The 17,515-nt window shown below is 43.4% G+C and overlaps 1 protein-coding gene across 2 annotated transcripts in view; it reads left to right on the top strand.

Annotated features, from left to right (window-relative positions):
- Nucleotides 1-17,259, top strand: part of LOC118370746 (catenin alpha-2) — a 724,633-nt gene extending 707,374 nt beyond the window's left edge. For both annotated transcript variants that reach the window (XM_052486587.1, XM_052486588.1), the window contains exons 17-18: nt 10,465-10,599; nt 13,010-17,259. In XM_052486587.1, the coding sequence (XP_052342547.1) occupies nt 10,465-10,599; nt 13,010-13,297 (423 nt within the window). In that variant the 3' untranslated portion in view covers nt 13,298-17,259. The remainder of the gene's footprint in view (nt 1-10,464; nt 10,600-13,009) is intronic.
- The last annotated feature ends 256 nt before the right edge of the window (nt 17,260-17,515 follow it).

The raw sequence follows: 17,515 nt of genomic DNA, 5'->3' as shown, positions 1-17,515 counted from the left end.
AGCCACAATCGGCCCCAACCTCAAATAATACATTTGGGCACAGACTTCGGGCTAAAATGTTGAGGGTTCGAAACATGCTCCCTGCTTGGCCTGGGCCAAAGACACGACAACTGAGAGAAAAAAAACTTGCTAAATATCAATTTTCGTAAATGTACTTTATGATAAAAAAAATATGCACAATCGTTTGTCATTAACTAACGTATTCCTCTGAATTTTTTTTTTTGATTGACTCGTTATGACATTATTATTACTTACGTTTGCTTCCACCGTAATGTTTTGTCAGCCATCTTTTCTGAAGAAAGTCACCAGCGACAAGTGGCTCGATATGATTGATCATATAAAACCTTTGGACCCAAATGCATAATGAGTTCTCTAACTCCACCTTGTGGTGGTCTGGAGCAATGAAGCCATGACACTGGGTGCCTCCAAGTCCTGCGGGGTAAGCTCGCAACTTTTAAAGGGGGAACCACTGTATGTGTCATACATTTGGCTAGCTTGGCTTGGAGTGGTACTGGCAAGCTCTGATATTGGCCGAATCGATCACCAAATTCTACTGTACTGAATAACACGTGTACAACGAGAGTTAAATAGCTAGCTAGCTACCGACAGCAAAACAACTTCATGGTTTGTCTATCCTCCTGAGTCCTGGTCCAGCTGGTCAAAGCTACCGCCACTGCTTGCTGGTCTCGCAATTATTTTTCTCACCGTCTCAATGTGTATTCCGGATCAAATAAATAGGACTGTATGTTCCTACAGTTGAAGTCGGACGTTTACATACACCTTAGCCACATACATTTAAACTCAGTTTTTCACAATTCCTGATATTTAATCACAGTAAAAATTCCATGTCTTAGGTCAGTTAGGACTCCAATGCCTTGACTTTTGTTGTCCTTAAGCCATTTTGCTACAACTTTGTAAATATGCTTGGGTTCATTGTCCATTTGGAAGACCAGACTTGTGGAGGTCTACAATTTGTTTTCTGAGGTCTTGGCTGATTTCTTTTGATTTTCCCATGATGTCAAGCAAAGAGACACTGAGTTTGAAGGTGGGCATTGAAATACATCCACAGGTACACCTCCAATTGACTCAAATGATGTCAATTAGCCTATCAGAAGCTTCAAAAGCCATGACTTAATTTTCTGTAATTTACCAAGCTGTTTAAAGGCACAGTCAACTTAGTGTATGTAAACTTCTGACCCACTGTAATTATGATACAGTGAATTATAAATGAAATTATCTGTCTTTAAACTATTGTTGGAAAAATGACTTGTTTCATGCACAAAGTACATGTCCTAACAGACTTGCCAAAACTATAGTTTGTTAACAAGAAATGTGTGGAGTGGTTGAAAAACAAGCCAACCTAAGTGTAGGTAGACTTCCGACTTCAACTGTATGTAAAATAACATATTCTTGTAACGGCGTTCTTCGTTTGTCGAAAGAAAGTCGGACCGAAATGCAGCGTGGTGGTTACTCATGTCTTTAATGAAGGAAGAGCGATACATGAAATAACTATACAAATGCAAAACAACAAAACGGAACGTGAAACCTAATTACAGCCTACCTGGTGAAACTACACAGAGATGGGAACAATCACCCACGAAATACACAGTGAATCACCTGACTCTGATTGAGAACCGCCTCAGGCAGCCAAGCCTATACAACACCCCTACTCAGCAGCAATCCCAAATACTACAAACCCCAATACGAAAATACAACATATAAACCCATGTCACACCCTGGCCTGACCAAATATATAACGAAAACACAAAATACAATGACCAAGGCGTGACAGACCCCCCCCCCCCTAAGGTGCGGACTCCCGGACGCACCTCAAAACCATAGGGAGGGTCCGGGTGGGTGTCTGTCCATGGTGGCGGTTCCGGCTCGGGACGTGGACCCCACTCCATAAATGTCCTAGTTCCTCCCCTTCGCGTCCTGGGATAATCCACCCTCGCCGCCGACCATGGCCTAATAGTCCTCACCCAGAACCCCACTGAACTGAGGAGCAGCTCGTGACTGAGGGGCAGCTCGGGACTGAGGGGCAGCTCGAGACTGAGGGGCAGCCCGGAACTGAGAGGAAGCCCAGTACTGAGATGAAGCTCAGGTAGGTAGTAGGCTCCGGTAGATCCTGGCTGGCTGGCGGATCTGGAAGATGCAGGTTGACTAGCAGATCTGGAAGATTCTGGTTGACTGGCAGATCTGGTTGACTGGCAGCTCTAGAAGATCATGGCTGACTGGCAGATCTAGCTGCTCTATGCAGACTGGCAGATCTGGAAGAGACTGGTTGACTGGCAGATCTGGAAGAATCTGGTTGACTGGCAGATCTAGAAGATCATGGCTGACTGGCAGATCGAGCTGCTCTATGCAGGCTGACAGCTCCTTGCAGACTGACAGCTCTGACTGCTCAATGCAGGCTGACAGCACCCTGCAGACTGGCAGCTCCTTGCAGACTGACAGCTCCTTGCAGACTGACAGCTCCTTGCAGACTGGCAGCTCTTTGCAGACTGGCAGCTCTGGCTGCTTTATGCAGACTGACAGCTCTGGCTGCTTCATACAGACTGACAGCTCTGACTGCTCCATGCAATTCTTTTATTTTTTTAAATACAGCTCTTCTTGGAAAGCGGAATCAGAAGCAGCCATTGTAGCTAACTATTTAGTAATCTTAGGCAGTGCACAGTAACATAGCTCCGGTGAACCTGCGAACTATTACAGTACCTCACCCTTTTTGAAAAGCCTGCCTTAGAGGGTGGGAACAAGGAAATATGCCTCTCAGGTAGAAACATCATTGAGACTAATCCAATGGCTCTATTTCGCAAAGACAACCATATCTACTCGCTGCTAGCTTTGTACAATAATTGCTACAAAACATGACTCATTCATTATTTGATCAGACACAGACAACAGGCTCAACCAACCAATGACGACATTACCTGAACTCTCCCAACTATAGTGCATAATTATGTTTGAAACACCTTTCATCACTCATAATTATTAAGTAGACTGGAAGAACACCTCAAATAGCGTTGAAATCTCCCTTTAAATATTCTGCTAAGAGCAGCACCTGACATGGAATGACCCCTAGAGGCAGCTCGCTCCATTTCACCACAGAGTAAAGAGTCGGATGGACCGGGCCTCTTTCTCCTCTCCCTCTTATCCTCATCTCTCACTATTCTTCTTATTTTGCTGTCATCTCTTTCTAGTCTTCATCTGCGTATTTCTCTCTCTCTCTCTCGTTCTCTCACTCTTTACTCTCTCTGTCTTCTAACCCCTCTATCTTGTTCTCTCTCTTTCTTCCTCCCTTGAGGGTTTTCTTAAAACATAAAGCCCACTGCGTCCAGCAGCTCCGGCCTATGCGTAGTCCAGGGAAACTTGACAAACGTTCTACCTTCTGGGAAGCCGCTGTGCTACTTCCTACCATAGAGATGGGAGGACAATGATTGTATCCAAAATGTAACCCTAATCCCTATTTAGTGCACTACATTCGACTAGGGCCCATAGGGTTATGGTCAAAGTAAGGGAACTATATATAGGGAATAGGGTGCCATTTGTGAAGCATCCAGAATCATGGGCAGAGCTCTTGTTTTTATCTACAAACCTGATTAAAAATGGAACAAGCCATCAATATAGAGGTGTGATTTAGTGATGCTTTTGTGTGTGTGTGTGCGTGTGTGTGTGTTTGTGTGTGCGTGTGTGTGTGAGTGTGTGTGTGTGTGTCTGACAGAGCTTTGGCCCCTGGTTTAATAACATATGTCTTGCTGCTGAGTCACCCATGCAGAGCAGCTGATTAATTTCAGGTCCAATTATGCAAAAACAAAATGGCTTCTTCCTCCCTCTTGAAAGTTTTCCACTAGCCTTGAATCCAAATTGAATACCGCACCATTGATCAGTTTAGTTTCCAAGCTAGAATTCCACTCTGACTAGAGAAGGATGAAGGGAGGAAGAGAGGAATTCTATCCGGCAATACAAACTGAATATCGCTTGGTTTCACTACGTTCAGTTTGGATTCCAGGCTAGAATTACTCTTTGTTAGGAAGGTTTGGAAAGAGAGAAATTCCTTCCTGAAACCCAAACTAAATATCACTGTTTCACAATATTGAGTTTGGATTCCAGGCTGGAATTCGTCCTCCCCAGTCAGTGGCAGGAAAGAGAGTGAGTGAGTGAGTGAGTGAGTGAGTGAGTGAGTGAGTGAGTGAGTGAGTGAGTGAGTGAGTGAGTAAGAGGGAGGGAGAGAATGAAGCTGCCTGCTTTCCTTGGCGGCCTTGGCAAGGTAATGGTCCGTACTGTTTATTTACATCAGGAGGGAATCTGCTGGGGAGGCGGCCTATTAGTCAGGGAATCATATTGTCATCTGCCTGCCTGAACCGGGCTGGCCAGGAGTAGAGAGAAACTCGTGGGTTTCTGGTGTGATGGGAGAAAGGGGTGTGTGTGTGTGTGTGTGTGTGTGTGTGTGTGTGTGTGTGTGTGTGTGTGTGTGTGTGTGTGTGTGTGTGTGTGTGTGTGTGTGTGTGTGTGTGTGTGTGTGTGTGTGTGTGTGTGTGTGTGTGTGTGTGTGTGTGTGTGTGTGTGTGTGTGTGTGTGTGTGCGCGCGTGTGCGTGTGCGTGCGTGCGTTGGGTGAAATTTGTGGTAATGCTAGCCGGTGGTGGTGGGTGCAGTAATCATGTCCTCGGAGCTGCTCCCACTGTCTGCCTCACTGGCAGCACTGCATGAACACAGCTTTAAGGGGACATTACTGCGTGTGTGTTTGATGATCCACTGTGTTTGTTGAAGCTGAACCGCCTGAGATAATTCAAGTAACCGTTCAATGAAAATAACCATTTTAAAAGCTCATTCTGTGTGATCATAACCAAATAATGTTGATGACTTATCCAACATGTAGTTGTGGCCAAAGCATATTAAGAGAAGAAAAAAGAAATCCACTGTAAAAATTCCATCTTCAACTTGTTTTTGAACAGTTTTAAAAAGCTCTTGAAATTTGCTTGGATAATGGCATCATCCTCTTGGCCGAGACATGCCTGTGTGTAATTGGTCCAGCAGTTTTTTCCAAATTCTCTGGTGGAGAGACGTGGCCGTGTCCAAAACCCCACCCGTACAACATACTTAGTATTCGGTTTATGTACTCATTGTCGCATAGTATTTAGCATGTACCGTTTAGTAAAAAGTATGCAGTAGGCCACGGCCGCAACGCAGTAGCAGGTGTGTATGTGGGTTTTTCTAAATTCACACTAACCAGCCTGATAATAGCTCATTTTCAATTTGATTAATTTATCTAATCTCAAGCTGGTTGTAGGCAGACAATCACATTCAACCTTAGCCAATATAGCCCATCTATCCTATTTACAAAGGACTGAAGACAGAAACATATCATTTTGCTCCATTTTAACATATTTATTAGTAAAACCAAAGTTTTTAAACATATGTAAATTAAATCAAATAGACTAGTACATATACCAAAACAGTGCAAACGTTTAAATTAAAAGGCTACTGCACAGAAACGTGGACAGTCGGGTGAATCGCAAATTCAGAACCCAATACATTTAAAAAAAACTGATCATTGGGAATGAGATCAGAATGACTGCTAAGGCTTGAATCGTACATTTAAATAATTAAATGGGGAGCCTAGCCTACAAAACTAAAACAATCTGTTCAAATCAAAAGGCCTGATTAACATGACATCAATAAATGCAGCCACATCCTGAGTCCCCCGGAAATTAAAAGCTGGTTTTAGTATTTATTTCAAAAGCTCTGCCAAAGGCCAAGAGAACAAGAAACCTTATTCAATGAGAACGTATTTTTCAAAGATGTAGCCTACGATGCAATACCTACGATGCAGGACTCCTTGTAATATAGCCTCATTATTGTTATTTTTTGTTGGGAAAGGGCTCGTGGTAAGTAATGGTAAGTATGCCTTTTACAGTAAAGTCTACAACAGTTGTATTTGGTGCACGCAACAAATAGAATTTAATTTGATCTTTAAAAGATGCCATTTTAACCAGAAGGAGATTAGGGTTCCAATTTGGGAACCCCCCCCCCCCACGTTCAGCTGGAAGGTGGCGCATGGAACGCAAAAATATTCCTACAAATATTTAACCTCCCCACATTAACAAGTCCAATGGCTCAAATGAAAGATAAACACCTTGTTTATCTACCCAGCAAGTCAGATTTCTAAAATGTTTTACGGCGAAAACATAGCACATATTTATGTCAAACCACCACCGAAGACACAGCTAATTTGCATAGCCAAGTTGAAAAAAATATGCAATCAACAAACGCAGGATTACAAGAAAAATAATTTCACTAACCTTTTGAAATCTTCATCATGACAGTAATATAACATGTTACACAGTACATTTATGTTTTTTTCAATAATATGCTATATATATCCATAAATCTCTGTTTACAATGATGCATCGTTCAAAAAATGCTACTCAAATGTCCTGAGAAATGACAATAGCTCCGGCAGATAACGTCAGCTAACAAGGAATATACATCATAAACTTTTACTAAATATGCATGTTCTACATATATATAGGAAGATATACTTCTTCTGAATGCAATCGCTGTGTTACATTTATTTTTAACGTTACAGGTTTCGTTCACTAGGCTATACTATTAGTCGGCGCTCAAAAAGTAGCATTATGGCTCCTCTATCTTGGAGTCCACAGAAACCCAAATTTACCACATAAATATTCCCTTACCTTTGCTGTTCTTCCATCAGAAGACCTGGAAGGAATTATACTTACCAAAAACAGCGTTTAGTTTTGCAGTCTGTGTCTTTCGGTTCTCAAACACGACACATTTCGGTTGAAATGCAGCCAAAAGTCAAGTGGATGCGCACGAAAACGTTGAAATTACATATTATATGTCGACTAAATTTGTCAAACTAAGTTCATAATCAAGCTTTAACATGTTATAAAGGTGTACAGCAATTGTGAGGACGAACAGAAACACTGGCACCGTTTAATCGATCTTGGAAAAAAGACAGGACCGGAGCAGAGCGCATGAGAGTAACCTGTTTTTTCGCGTGACCGAAAGGTTTCGGCCCGCCAAAACTCTCGTGAACGCGCGATTCTCATAATGAGAAGCCCCATTGGAAGCAGACATCGCGCTGAAGACAAAGAGACTGTTCCCAGACCTGTAGGTGCTTGGGAAGGGTGGGGACGATGACGTCAAAGTTGGGCCAACTTTTCTGATGACAAGAGAGAGTTTGGGAGAATGACTGCCCTGAGAGTTCTGCTTTACATACAGACATAATTTAAACGGTTTTAGAAGCTTTAGAGTGTTTTCTATTCAATAATATTTTTTATTTGCATATATTAGCAACTTTTGACAACAAAAAAAATTCAGTTTACTATGGGCACGCAATTACTCCAGAGGGGGCAGTAAACAGCCCTATCCCCAACTCAAGTGATTATTTGCTTTACTTTGAAGTACACTGAACAAAAATATAATATGCACCATGGAACAATTACAGGTCATATAAAGAAATCAGTTTATTGAAATAAGTTCATTAGGCTCTAATCTATGGATTTCACATGACTGGTAATAAAAAGATGCATCTGATGATTAGAGAAGAAAAAAAAGTAGGGGGTATTGATCAGAAAACCAGTCAGTATCTGATGTGACCACCATTTTCCTCATGCAGTGTGACACATCTCCATTGCATTGATCAGGCTTTTGATTGTGGCCTGTGAAATGATATCGCACTCCTCTTCAATGGCTGTGCGGAGTTGCTGGATATTGGCGGGAACTGGAATAGCCGTACATGTCGATCCAGAGCATCCCAAACATGCTCAATGGTTGACATGTCTGATGAGTATGCAGGCCATGGATGAACTGGAACATTTTCAGCTTCCAGGAATTGTGTTCAGATCCTTGCGACATGGGGCCGTGCATTATCATGCTGAAACATGAGGTGATGGTGGCGGATGAATGGCACGACAATGGGTCTCGGGATCTCATCACGTTATCTCTGTGGATTCCAATTTCCATCAATAAAATGCAATTGTGTTCGTTGTCCGTAGCTTATGTCTACCCATACCATAACCCCACCATTGGGCACTCCCACTCCCACTGCTCACACCGTTGACATCAGCAAACCGCTCTCCCACACAACGCCACAACACGTGGGGCCAGTTGAACGTACTGTCAAATTCTCTAAAACAACATTGGAGGAGGCTTATGGTAGAGAAATGAACATACAATTCTCTGGCAACAACTCTGGTGGATATTCCTGCAGTCAGCATGCCAATTGCATGCTCCCTCAATCTGTGGCATTTTGTGTGATAAAACTGCACATTTTAGGGTGTCCTTTTATTGTACCCTACACAAGGTGGACCTGTGTAATGATCATTCAGTTTAATCAGCTTTTTGATATGCCACACCTGTCAGGTGGATGGATTATTTTGGCAAAGAAGAAATGCTCACTAACAGGGATAGAAACACATTTGTGCACAAAATTTGAGAGAAATCAGCTTTTTGTGAGGAGAGAACATTTCTGGAATCTTTCGTTTCATGAAACATGGGACCAACACTTTACATGCCGTATTTATATTTTTGTTCAGTGTATAATGTGAACAAAAGTGCAATCCAAATTGCACCCTATTCCCTATACAGTGCACTACTATTGACCAGAGCCCTGGTTATAAGTATTGCACTTAGTGTCCTATGCAGGGAATGTGGTGCCGTTTGAGACACAGAGCATTTATTTGTTACAGGATGTGCATCTGTGACTATTTAGATGTATTTATTTTTTTACCCCCAATTTTATGGTATCCAATTGGTAGTTACAGTCTTGCCTCATTGCTGCCACTCCCGTACGGACTCGGGAGAGGCAAAGGTTGAGAGCCATGCATCCTCCAAAACACAACCCAACCAAGCCACACTGCTTCTTGACACAATGGCCACTTAACCCCCAGCCACACCAATGTGTCGGAGGAAACACTGTACACCTGGCAACCGTGTCAGCATGCACTGCGCCCGGTCCGCTACAGGAGTTGTCAATAAATCCCTGTCAGCCAAACACTCCCCTAACCAGGACAACGCTGGGCCAATTGTGCTCCACCCCATGGGCTCTCCTGGTTGCAGCCGGCTGCGACAGAGCCTGGATTCAAACCCATAATCTCTAGTGGCACATCTAGTACTGTGATGCAGTGCCTTAGACCACTGCGCCACTCGGGAGGCATCTGTGACCATTAATGCTCCCAAACGAGTACTTCGAGTCCATCGATACTAGTCTGCCTCACACCCTTTCTTACTTACTCAGTGTAGGCGAACAAGCACACTAAAGCACAATTAAACTGTAAAAAAAAACAAGTGTGGAAAGATAACACATTGGAACAATCTAAGCACAGCATTCGCCATTTGCCACTTGAGATTTGCCACTTGAGATGGGTCGTGTTCATGAAGAAAATGGAACAAAACAGGGAGGGACTACTGAATAAGAAATGCAAATGTTCCACCATTGCAAAATGTTTGAAAACGTTGCATTAACATGGTCCCTTTTTTATTTTATTTTTTATTTTACCTTTATTTAACCAGGCAAGTCAGTTAAGAACAAATTCTTATTTTCAATGACGGCCTAGGAACAGTGGGTTAACTGCCTGTTCAACTGCCTGAACGACAGATTTGTACCTTGTCAGCTCGGGGGTTGCAACCTTCCGGTTACTAGTCCAACGCTCTAACCACTAGGCTACCCTGCCGCCCCTTAGCTAGCTCGTGCAGCCCCTTAACTTGGCTGTCCCAATGTATCCCAGCCCCCCTAAAGACAAGGAAGTGAGCCCTGTGTGAATTCCTCGCTTCCCTTCGACTCTAGACGAGCTGCCTGAATGTTCTAGTTAGGACCATTTACTATTAATGGTTGGGAAAAAGGTTCCTGTAGAAAACGGAGCCCGGGAGCGTTTTCAAAGCAAAGTAGCGAACGCACTGTTCTTTCTTTACCCACCAGGAAACTTGTGGTCCGTAGCAAATTTTCGCAGCATGACGTCCAGAATATATTACAGCTACTTTGTGTGCATTGTGGGACTGAAAAGTCTCTGTCCCGCTCCCTCTCTGTGGCTCAAATGGCACCCTATTCCCAAAAGGTCCTGTGGGATCTGGTATAAAGAAGTGCACTAAATAGTGAATATGGTGCCATTAGGGATACAGATTTTTCTCTCTGGTGTTGTTTTTACCTCAGTATATACTAGAGGTAGACTCATATGGCTTCTCATAATATAGGGCCGGAAAAGGACTTACTAATTGACTATTCGGACACTGCTATTTCGATGATTGGTTGTTTTACTCCTGTAGGAATGAATACAGTAGAGAAATGACATGCCATTAGGAGAAAAAAAATTAGCACAACCGTTTTATAACCTAGTTCTGACGTATAAGATTATTTCTTAACCCGACTTTGAAACTCATTCTTAAGCTATTTTCCCTGTTTTTAAACTCATTTTATCTTCATGTTTGTGTGCATGTCTCAGTGCCCTGACTCGGCTTGCAAGCAGGACCTGCTGGCCTACCTGCAGAGAATCGCCCTGTACTGCCACCAGCTCAACATCTGTAGCAAGGTCAAGGCCGAGGTCCAGAACCTGGGAGGAGAGCTCATCGTCTCTGGGGTAAGTCTCACCACACAACACCCTCACAGTCCAAGGCCCAGGGTCTCTGTCAATAGTTGTATTCAAGCACTGGTGAGCAGCAATATGCTGTGTGTGGGCCTCATTCCTTTATCTCAGTAGTTAAAGGGACCTTCCCTAGGATTCCTCCCTCCTGGTTTCTTCCAATTCCTCTCAAAGAGCATCGGAGGAGGAGTTCTGAGGGAGAAACTTGGATCCTCTCCTCCAATGCGCTTTGAGAGGAATTGAGGAAACCATCACAGAGGAAGCAAGGATTTGAAAGCGAATAATATTTTCTGGGGGATTTCCCAGTTGTCTTGAAAGCACCATGACCATCAGAAGCATGTACCATCAGTCCAGTCGGCTGGAGTGGGGCAAAGCACGAAGCCATTGGACTCTGCAGCAGTGGAAACACGTTCTCTGTAGTGATGAATCACGCTTCACCATCTGGCAGTCCGACGGATGAATCTGAGTTTGGCGGATGCCAGGAGAACACTACCTGTCCAAATGCATAGTGCCACCTGTAAAGTTTGGTGGATGAGGAATAATGGTCTGGGGCGGTTTTTCATGGTTTGGGCTAGGTCCCTTAGTTCCAGTGAAGGGAAATCTTAATGCTACAGCATACAGTACAATGACATTCTAGACGATTCTGTGCTTCCAACTTTGTGTCAACAATTTGGGGAAGGCCCTTTCCTGTTTCAGCATGACAATGCCCCCGTGCACAAAGCAAGGACCATACAGAAATGGTTTGTCGAGATCGGTGTGGAAGAACTTGTCTGGCCTGCACAGAGCCCTGACCTGAACTCCATCGAACATCTTTGGGATGAATTGGAATACCACCTGCAAGCCAGGCCTCAGTTAATGCTCTTGTGGCTGAATGGAAGTCCCTGCAGCAATGTTCGAACATCTAGTGGAAAGACTTCCTAGAAAAGTGGAGGCTGTTTTAGCAGCATAGGGGCGACCAACTCTACATGATTTTGGAATTAAATGTTCGACGAGTAGCTGCCCACATACACAACATGACCAAAAGTATCTTCGCGCACGTTCCCCCATTAAACAGGCCCATTAAATTCTCGGAAATTGTGCAATTCATTAATTGTAAAAAGTCCGCTATGATTTGTTAAAATATTCCCCCTATTCTGATTGGCTTCTTATGGCTAGAAACACTCCTCTCGATCATTGTCTGGCAAAACTCTTGTTCTCTCTTCACCTTCGCAGTGCCAGCCCCAGCCCAGGGAGTCCTCAACACAACTGACAATTAAGCGTTGAAAAACATTGCCCTGGCTACACGACGCCCACTTTTTTTCCAGACACTTCTTAATTAGCAGTTGGTGGAGGTCAGGTGCACCTCTCTCCCTGCGTTTTGTTTGGCTGGCATTTAGAGGCTGCGGCCAGCCCCCCTACCCCCTTGCCCTCCCACCCTGAGAAGGGAGTCAACCGCTAGATTTAATTGGCTCCGAACTCCAGCTGGTCACTATAAAAAGGTTAGCAGCACGGTGGGTGCCCCCGATACCCCGAATTATGCTTAAATTACCCAGTTATATGCAGTAATTTAGTCCCAACAGGATGAGCTGAAACTCTATGGGCACTGTGTTCACTATAACAGGCTCTGGTCAAAAGTAGTGCGCTATAGAGGCCATAGGGTGCCATTTGTGACGCAGGCGTACTCTTTTGGTCACCCGCTTTCTCTTAATGAGGCTGTCATATCAGAGATGTGTTGGAGGTAGAGCGGTCACTCTGAGCCTGTCTAGCTACTCAGGGCTCTGATAAGACGAGTGTGGGACCTTCTATCGCCCTGCGGGGGAGACCAGAGAGAGAGAGAGCTCACCTCTGTACTGTAAGAACTGTTCGCTTGATAAAGCCTTCTTCAGTGAGAGCTCTTTGCCGCAGGCAGTTCTTGTTATCTTGCAGCGTGACATGGGAAGTCTAGAAGACCATCTGTCTAAGAAAGGGGTGCGTCAAAATACTCTTTCTTTGAAGAAACAACAGATCGCCAATTGGTTGGATACTATTAATGCTTACACCTGCCCAATATATCTGCTTCATTGAAGTCCTGAAGGATATCCAATTGGTTGGATTATTGCTTACACCTGTCCAATCACTTAGATCTTCCTTCTCCCCTCTGCTTCTTCTCACCTCTTCCTCCCTTCTCTTCTCACCTCTCCCCCTCCTCATGGGGTTTACAGAATGTTTTATGTGCAGTTGATGATGCAGGTTTGCAGTTGACCTAAAAAATTGCTTCTATTGCTGGTGTTATACAGGTAATATATGTGATGTTTAATATGTCCATTTAACTACAATGTTGTTACTACAGGTAATACTATGTAGTGAAATAGGTATAAGGGCAACGTTAATAATATAGTGTTATTATAAAGATCCGAACATCTAAGATGTCCTCTGTCTCTCCCCGTAGCTGGACAGCGCCACCTCCCTGATCCAGGCGGCCAAGAACCTGATGAACGCTGTGGTGCTCACAGTCAAGGCCAGCTACGTGGCGTCCACCAAGTACGCCAAGGTGTACGGCGCCGCCGCCGTCAACTCGCCTGTGGTCAGCTGGCGCATGAAGGCGCCCGAGAAGAAGCCCTTGGTGAAGCGGGAGAAGCCCGAGGAGTGTCAGACGCGCGTTCGACGGGGCTCGCAGAAGAAGCACATCTCGCCCGTCCAGGCCCTCAGCGAGTTCAAGGCCATGGACTCCTTCTAAAGATGTCCGCCGCCACGACGTATGTCACTGGAACCAAGAAAAACAACACCGACAACGAGAAGTTTAAGGAAACTCCCATCTTTCTTTGTGTTAATTTGTTTCTTTCGGGTGAGAGGAGTTACGCTGATAATAACAACGCCTCCTTTCCCCCTTTTTGAGTGAAGGGTCGATGGAGAAAAAACCTGCCTGGAGGACTTTGCTAACCCGCCACCTGTACTGAACTACAGCTCCCATGAACACTTTGGGCTTCTCGGCCAATGGGGAGCCAGCGCGCTCCCACCCATATTTATTACTATTATAACTACTGTAGCTTAACCGTGTGAGAGCCAAATGTGTGACACTAAAAACAAAAACTTACTCAAAAAAGGGAGATGAAAAGTTCAAAACAAAACATATCAGAAGAGCAGCACCTAAAATGACTAAATGGCCATCAATATTATTGCTATATCATTACTATCGTGGTACTGCCTGGCTGCTCGTACACACATTAACTGCCTGAATGGAAATGATGAATGGCACAGTAGTGAAATCTCTGTAATAAGAGGATTGATCTATCGAGGGTGATAAACTTTGGGCGGCATTTTCGTGGTGCAAAAAGAGCACAGGTTTGTGCAAAAATGACTGTCAACCTCTATATGAATCAGGCAGGGAAACTTCACTTGAAACTTCTCATCAACAATGTGCATTTATAAGGAGGCAATTGAACTAGAGTTTAGTTTACTGAGTAATGCATGAAGTCACCTCCTCATAACACATCGATGAAACGCTTCAACTTAAAACCACACTGCCTGATTATGAAGAGGTTTACAGTATTTCCCCGACAGATTCTGTTGCTTTTTTTTTGTACAACACAAATGTCAATAATCCCATCCTAACTTAATATCTTGTATTTTTCCCCGGTTTGAACGTTACCTTACCTGTAGAGCTAGGAATAACTTATGTTTAAGGTAACTGAAAGTGTTTGGCATCCAAGTCATTTGTTTCTTTGTTCCTTCCTGACCCGGTGTTCCTGAACGATGCACACACTTCATGGTCCTACGGTATTGCCTTTTTAAAAATCCATTTCTCATGATGATATCACTAACTGTATCGCAGCCTGATTGGATTATTGTGTAGAGTGTAATAGTAGACATGGAGAGGTATGACTAGTTGTGGTTTCCTCAGAGAATATTTGGCTGCGTTTAGACAAGGCAGCCCAATAATGATATATATATATTTTTTACTAATTTGTCTTTTAATCAATCTGTTCAGCTCTGAAAAAGATCTGATGTGATTGGTCAAAAGTTAAATTACTGGAAAAAAATACCAGAATTGGGGTGCCTGTCTAAATGAAGCCATAGCGTCCTACAAACATACATACATTCAGGTAACTGCCAAAATAATGGAAACACTTGAGTAAATGAGGGATATAAAGTTCATTAAAAGGAGGTGCTTCCACACAGGTGTAGTTCCTGAGATAATTAATAATCAATTAACAACCCAGCAGGGTTATGTATAAAAATGTTGGGCAGGACATTATTTGGGCTACCATGGCCCCCCATAGGATGACAATGCCATCCACACGGCATGAATGGCCATGGAATGGTTTGATGAGCATGAAAACAATGTTAACCATCTGTCACCAGATCTCAACCCAATTGAACACTGATGGGAGATTCTGGAGCAGCGCCTGGGACAGAGGTTTCCACCACCATCAACAAAACGCCAAATGATGGAATTGGGTTGCATCCCTCCAATCGAGTTCCAGACACAGAATCTATTCTAATTGAATTTGTTCTGGCTCGTGGTGGCCCAACGCCCAATTAAAACACTTCCTGTTGGTGTTTCCATTGTATTGACAGTGACCTGTACATACTTACATACAGTTGAAGTCGGAAGTTTACATACACCTTAACCAAATACATTTCAACTCAGTTTTTCACAATTCCTGACAGTTAATCCTAGTAAAAGTTCCCTGTTTTAGGTCAGTTAGGATCACCACTTTATTTTAAGAAAGTGAAATGACAGAATAATAGTATAGAGAATGATTTATTTCAGCTTTTATTTCTTTCATCACATTTCCAGTGGGTCAGAAGTTTAGTATTTGGTAGCATTGCCTTTAAATGGTTTAACTTGGGTACAATGTTTTGGGTGGCCTTCCACAAGCTTCCCACAATAAGTTTGGGGAATTATGGCCCATTCCCCCCGCCGACAGAGCTGGTGTAACTGAGTCAGGTTTTCAAGGCATCCTTACTCGCACATGCTTTTTCAGTTCTGCCCACAATTTTACTAATGGATTGAGGTGAGGGCTTTGATGGCCAATCCAATAGCTTGACTTTGTTGTCCTTAAGCCATTTTGCCACAACTTTGGAAGTATGCTTGGGGTCATTGTCCATTTGGAAGAACCATTTGTGATCAAGCTTTAACTTCCAGACTGATGTCTTGAGATGTTGCTTCAATATATCCACATAATTTTCCTCCCTCATAAAGCCATCTATTTTGTGAAGTGCACCAGTCCCTCTTGCAGCAAAGCACCCCCACAACATGATGCTGCCACCACCGTGTGTCATGGTTGGAATGATGTTCTTCGGCTTGCAAGCCTCCGCCTTTTTTTCTCCAAACATAACAATGGTCATTATGGCCAAACAGTTCCATTTTTGTTTCATCAGACCAGAGGACAATTCTCCAAAAAGTAAGATCTTTGTCCCCATGTGCAGTTGAAAACCATAGTCTGGCTTTTTTAATGGCGGTTTCTGGCTTCTTCCTTGTTGAGCAGGTTGTCGATACAGGGCTCATTTAACTGTGGAAATAGATACTTTTGTACCTGTTTTCGCCACCATCTTCAAAAGGTCCTTTGCTGTTGTCCTGGGATTGATTTGCACTTTAAGCACCAAAGTACGTTCATCTCAAGGAGACAGAATGCGTCTCCTTCCTGAGCGGTATGATGGCTGCGTGGTCCCATGGTGTTTATACTTGCGTACTATTGTTTGTACAGATGAACGTGATACCAATACCTCCCAAGGATGAACCAGACTTGTGGAGGCCTACAGTTTTTTTCTGAGGTATTGGCTGATTTCTTTTGATTTTCCCATGATGTCAAGCAAAGAGGCACTGAGATTGAAGGTAGGCCTTGAAATACATCCACAGGTACACCTCCAATTGACTCAAATGATGTCAATTAGCCTATCTGAAACTTCCATGACATAATTTTCTGGAATTTGCCAAGCTGTTTAAAGGCACTTAGTGTATGTAATCTTCTGACCCACTGGAATTGTCATACAGTGAATTATTTATTTTATCTATCTGTTATTTTACCAGGTAAGTTGACTGAGAATACGTTCTCATTTGCAGCAACGACCTGGGGAATAGTTACAGGGGAGAGGAGGGGGATGAATGAGCAAATTGTAAACTGGGGATTATTAGGTGACCGTGATGGTTTTGAGGGCCAGATTGGGAATTTAGCCAGGACACCGGGGTTAACACCCCTACTCTTACGATAAGTCCCATGGGATCTTTAATGACCTCAGAGAGTCAGGACAACCGTTTAACGTCCCATCCGAAAGACGGCACCCTACACAGGGCATTGGGATATATTTTTTTAGACCAGAGGAAAGAGTGCCTCCTACTGGCCCTCCAAACACCACTTCCAGCAGCATCTGGTCTCTCACCCAGGAACTGACCAGGACCAACCCTGCTTAGCTTCAGAAGCAAGCCAGCAGTGGTATGCAGGGTGGTATGCTGCTGACCAAAAGTGAAATAATCTGTCTGTAAACAATTGTTGGAAAAATGACTTGTGTCATGTACAAAGTAGATGTCCTAACCGAATTTCCAAAAGTATAGTTTGTTAACAAGACATTTGTGGAGTGGTTGAAAAACGAGTTTTAATGACTACAACCTAAGTGTATGTAAACTTCCGACTTCAACTGTACATACAAACAAATACCTTTATATTCACTGTTCTCTAATAAACCCGTCAAACTTGACTGACCTCCCTCCACGTCTGTTTCTTTACCACTCACAAGCGCCTATATTTTCATATAGTATAACAGATAATATAATTACAAGGTGGGTATTCAATTCAATTTTAGATCATGGCTTTCCAGAAAGGGTTTGATTTGCACACTAGTAGAAACCCATTATCTGCAATTGCATGAATACCAGCCTGATTCTACACTATTTTTACCCACCGTTTGACCTATACACGTTTTTGGGTTCGTTAGAGGGGCTTAAACAAACGTA

Source organism: Oncorhynchus keta, chromosome 29, assembly GCF_023373465.1.
Source record: "Oncorhynchus keta strain PuntledgeMale-10-30-2019 chromosome 29, Oket_V2, whole genome shotgun sequence".
Classification (NCBI taxonomy): Eukaryota; Metazoa; Chordata; class Actinopteri; order Salmoniformes; family Salmonidae; genus Oncorhynchus; species Oncorhynchus keta.
The sequence above is the reverse complement of the archived record's forward strand: the minus strand, read 5'-3'. Positions and strand labels throughout refer to the sequence as shown.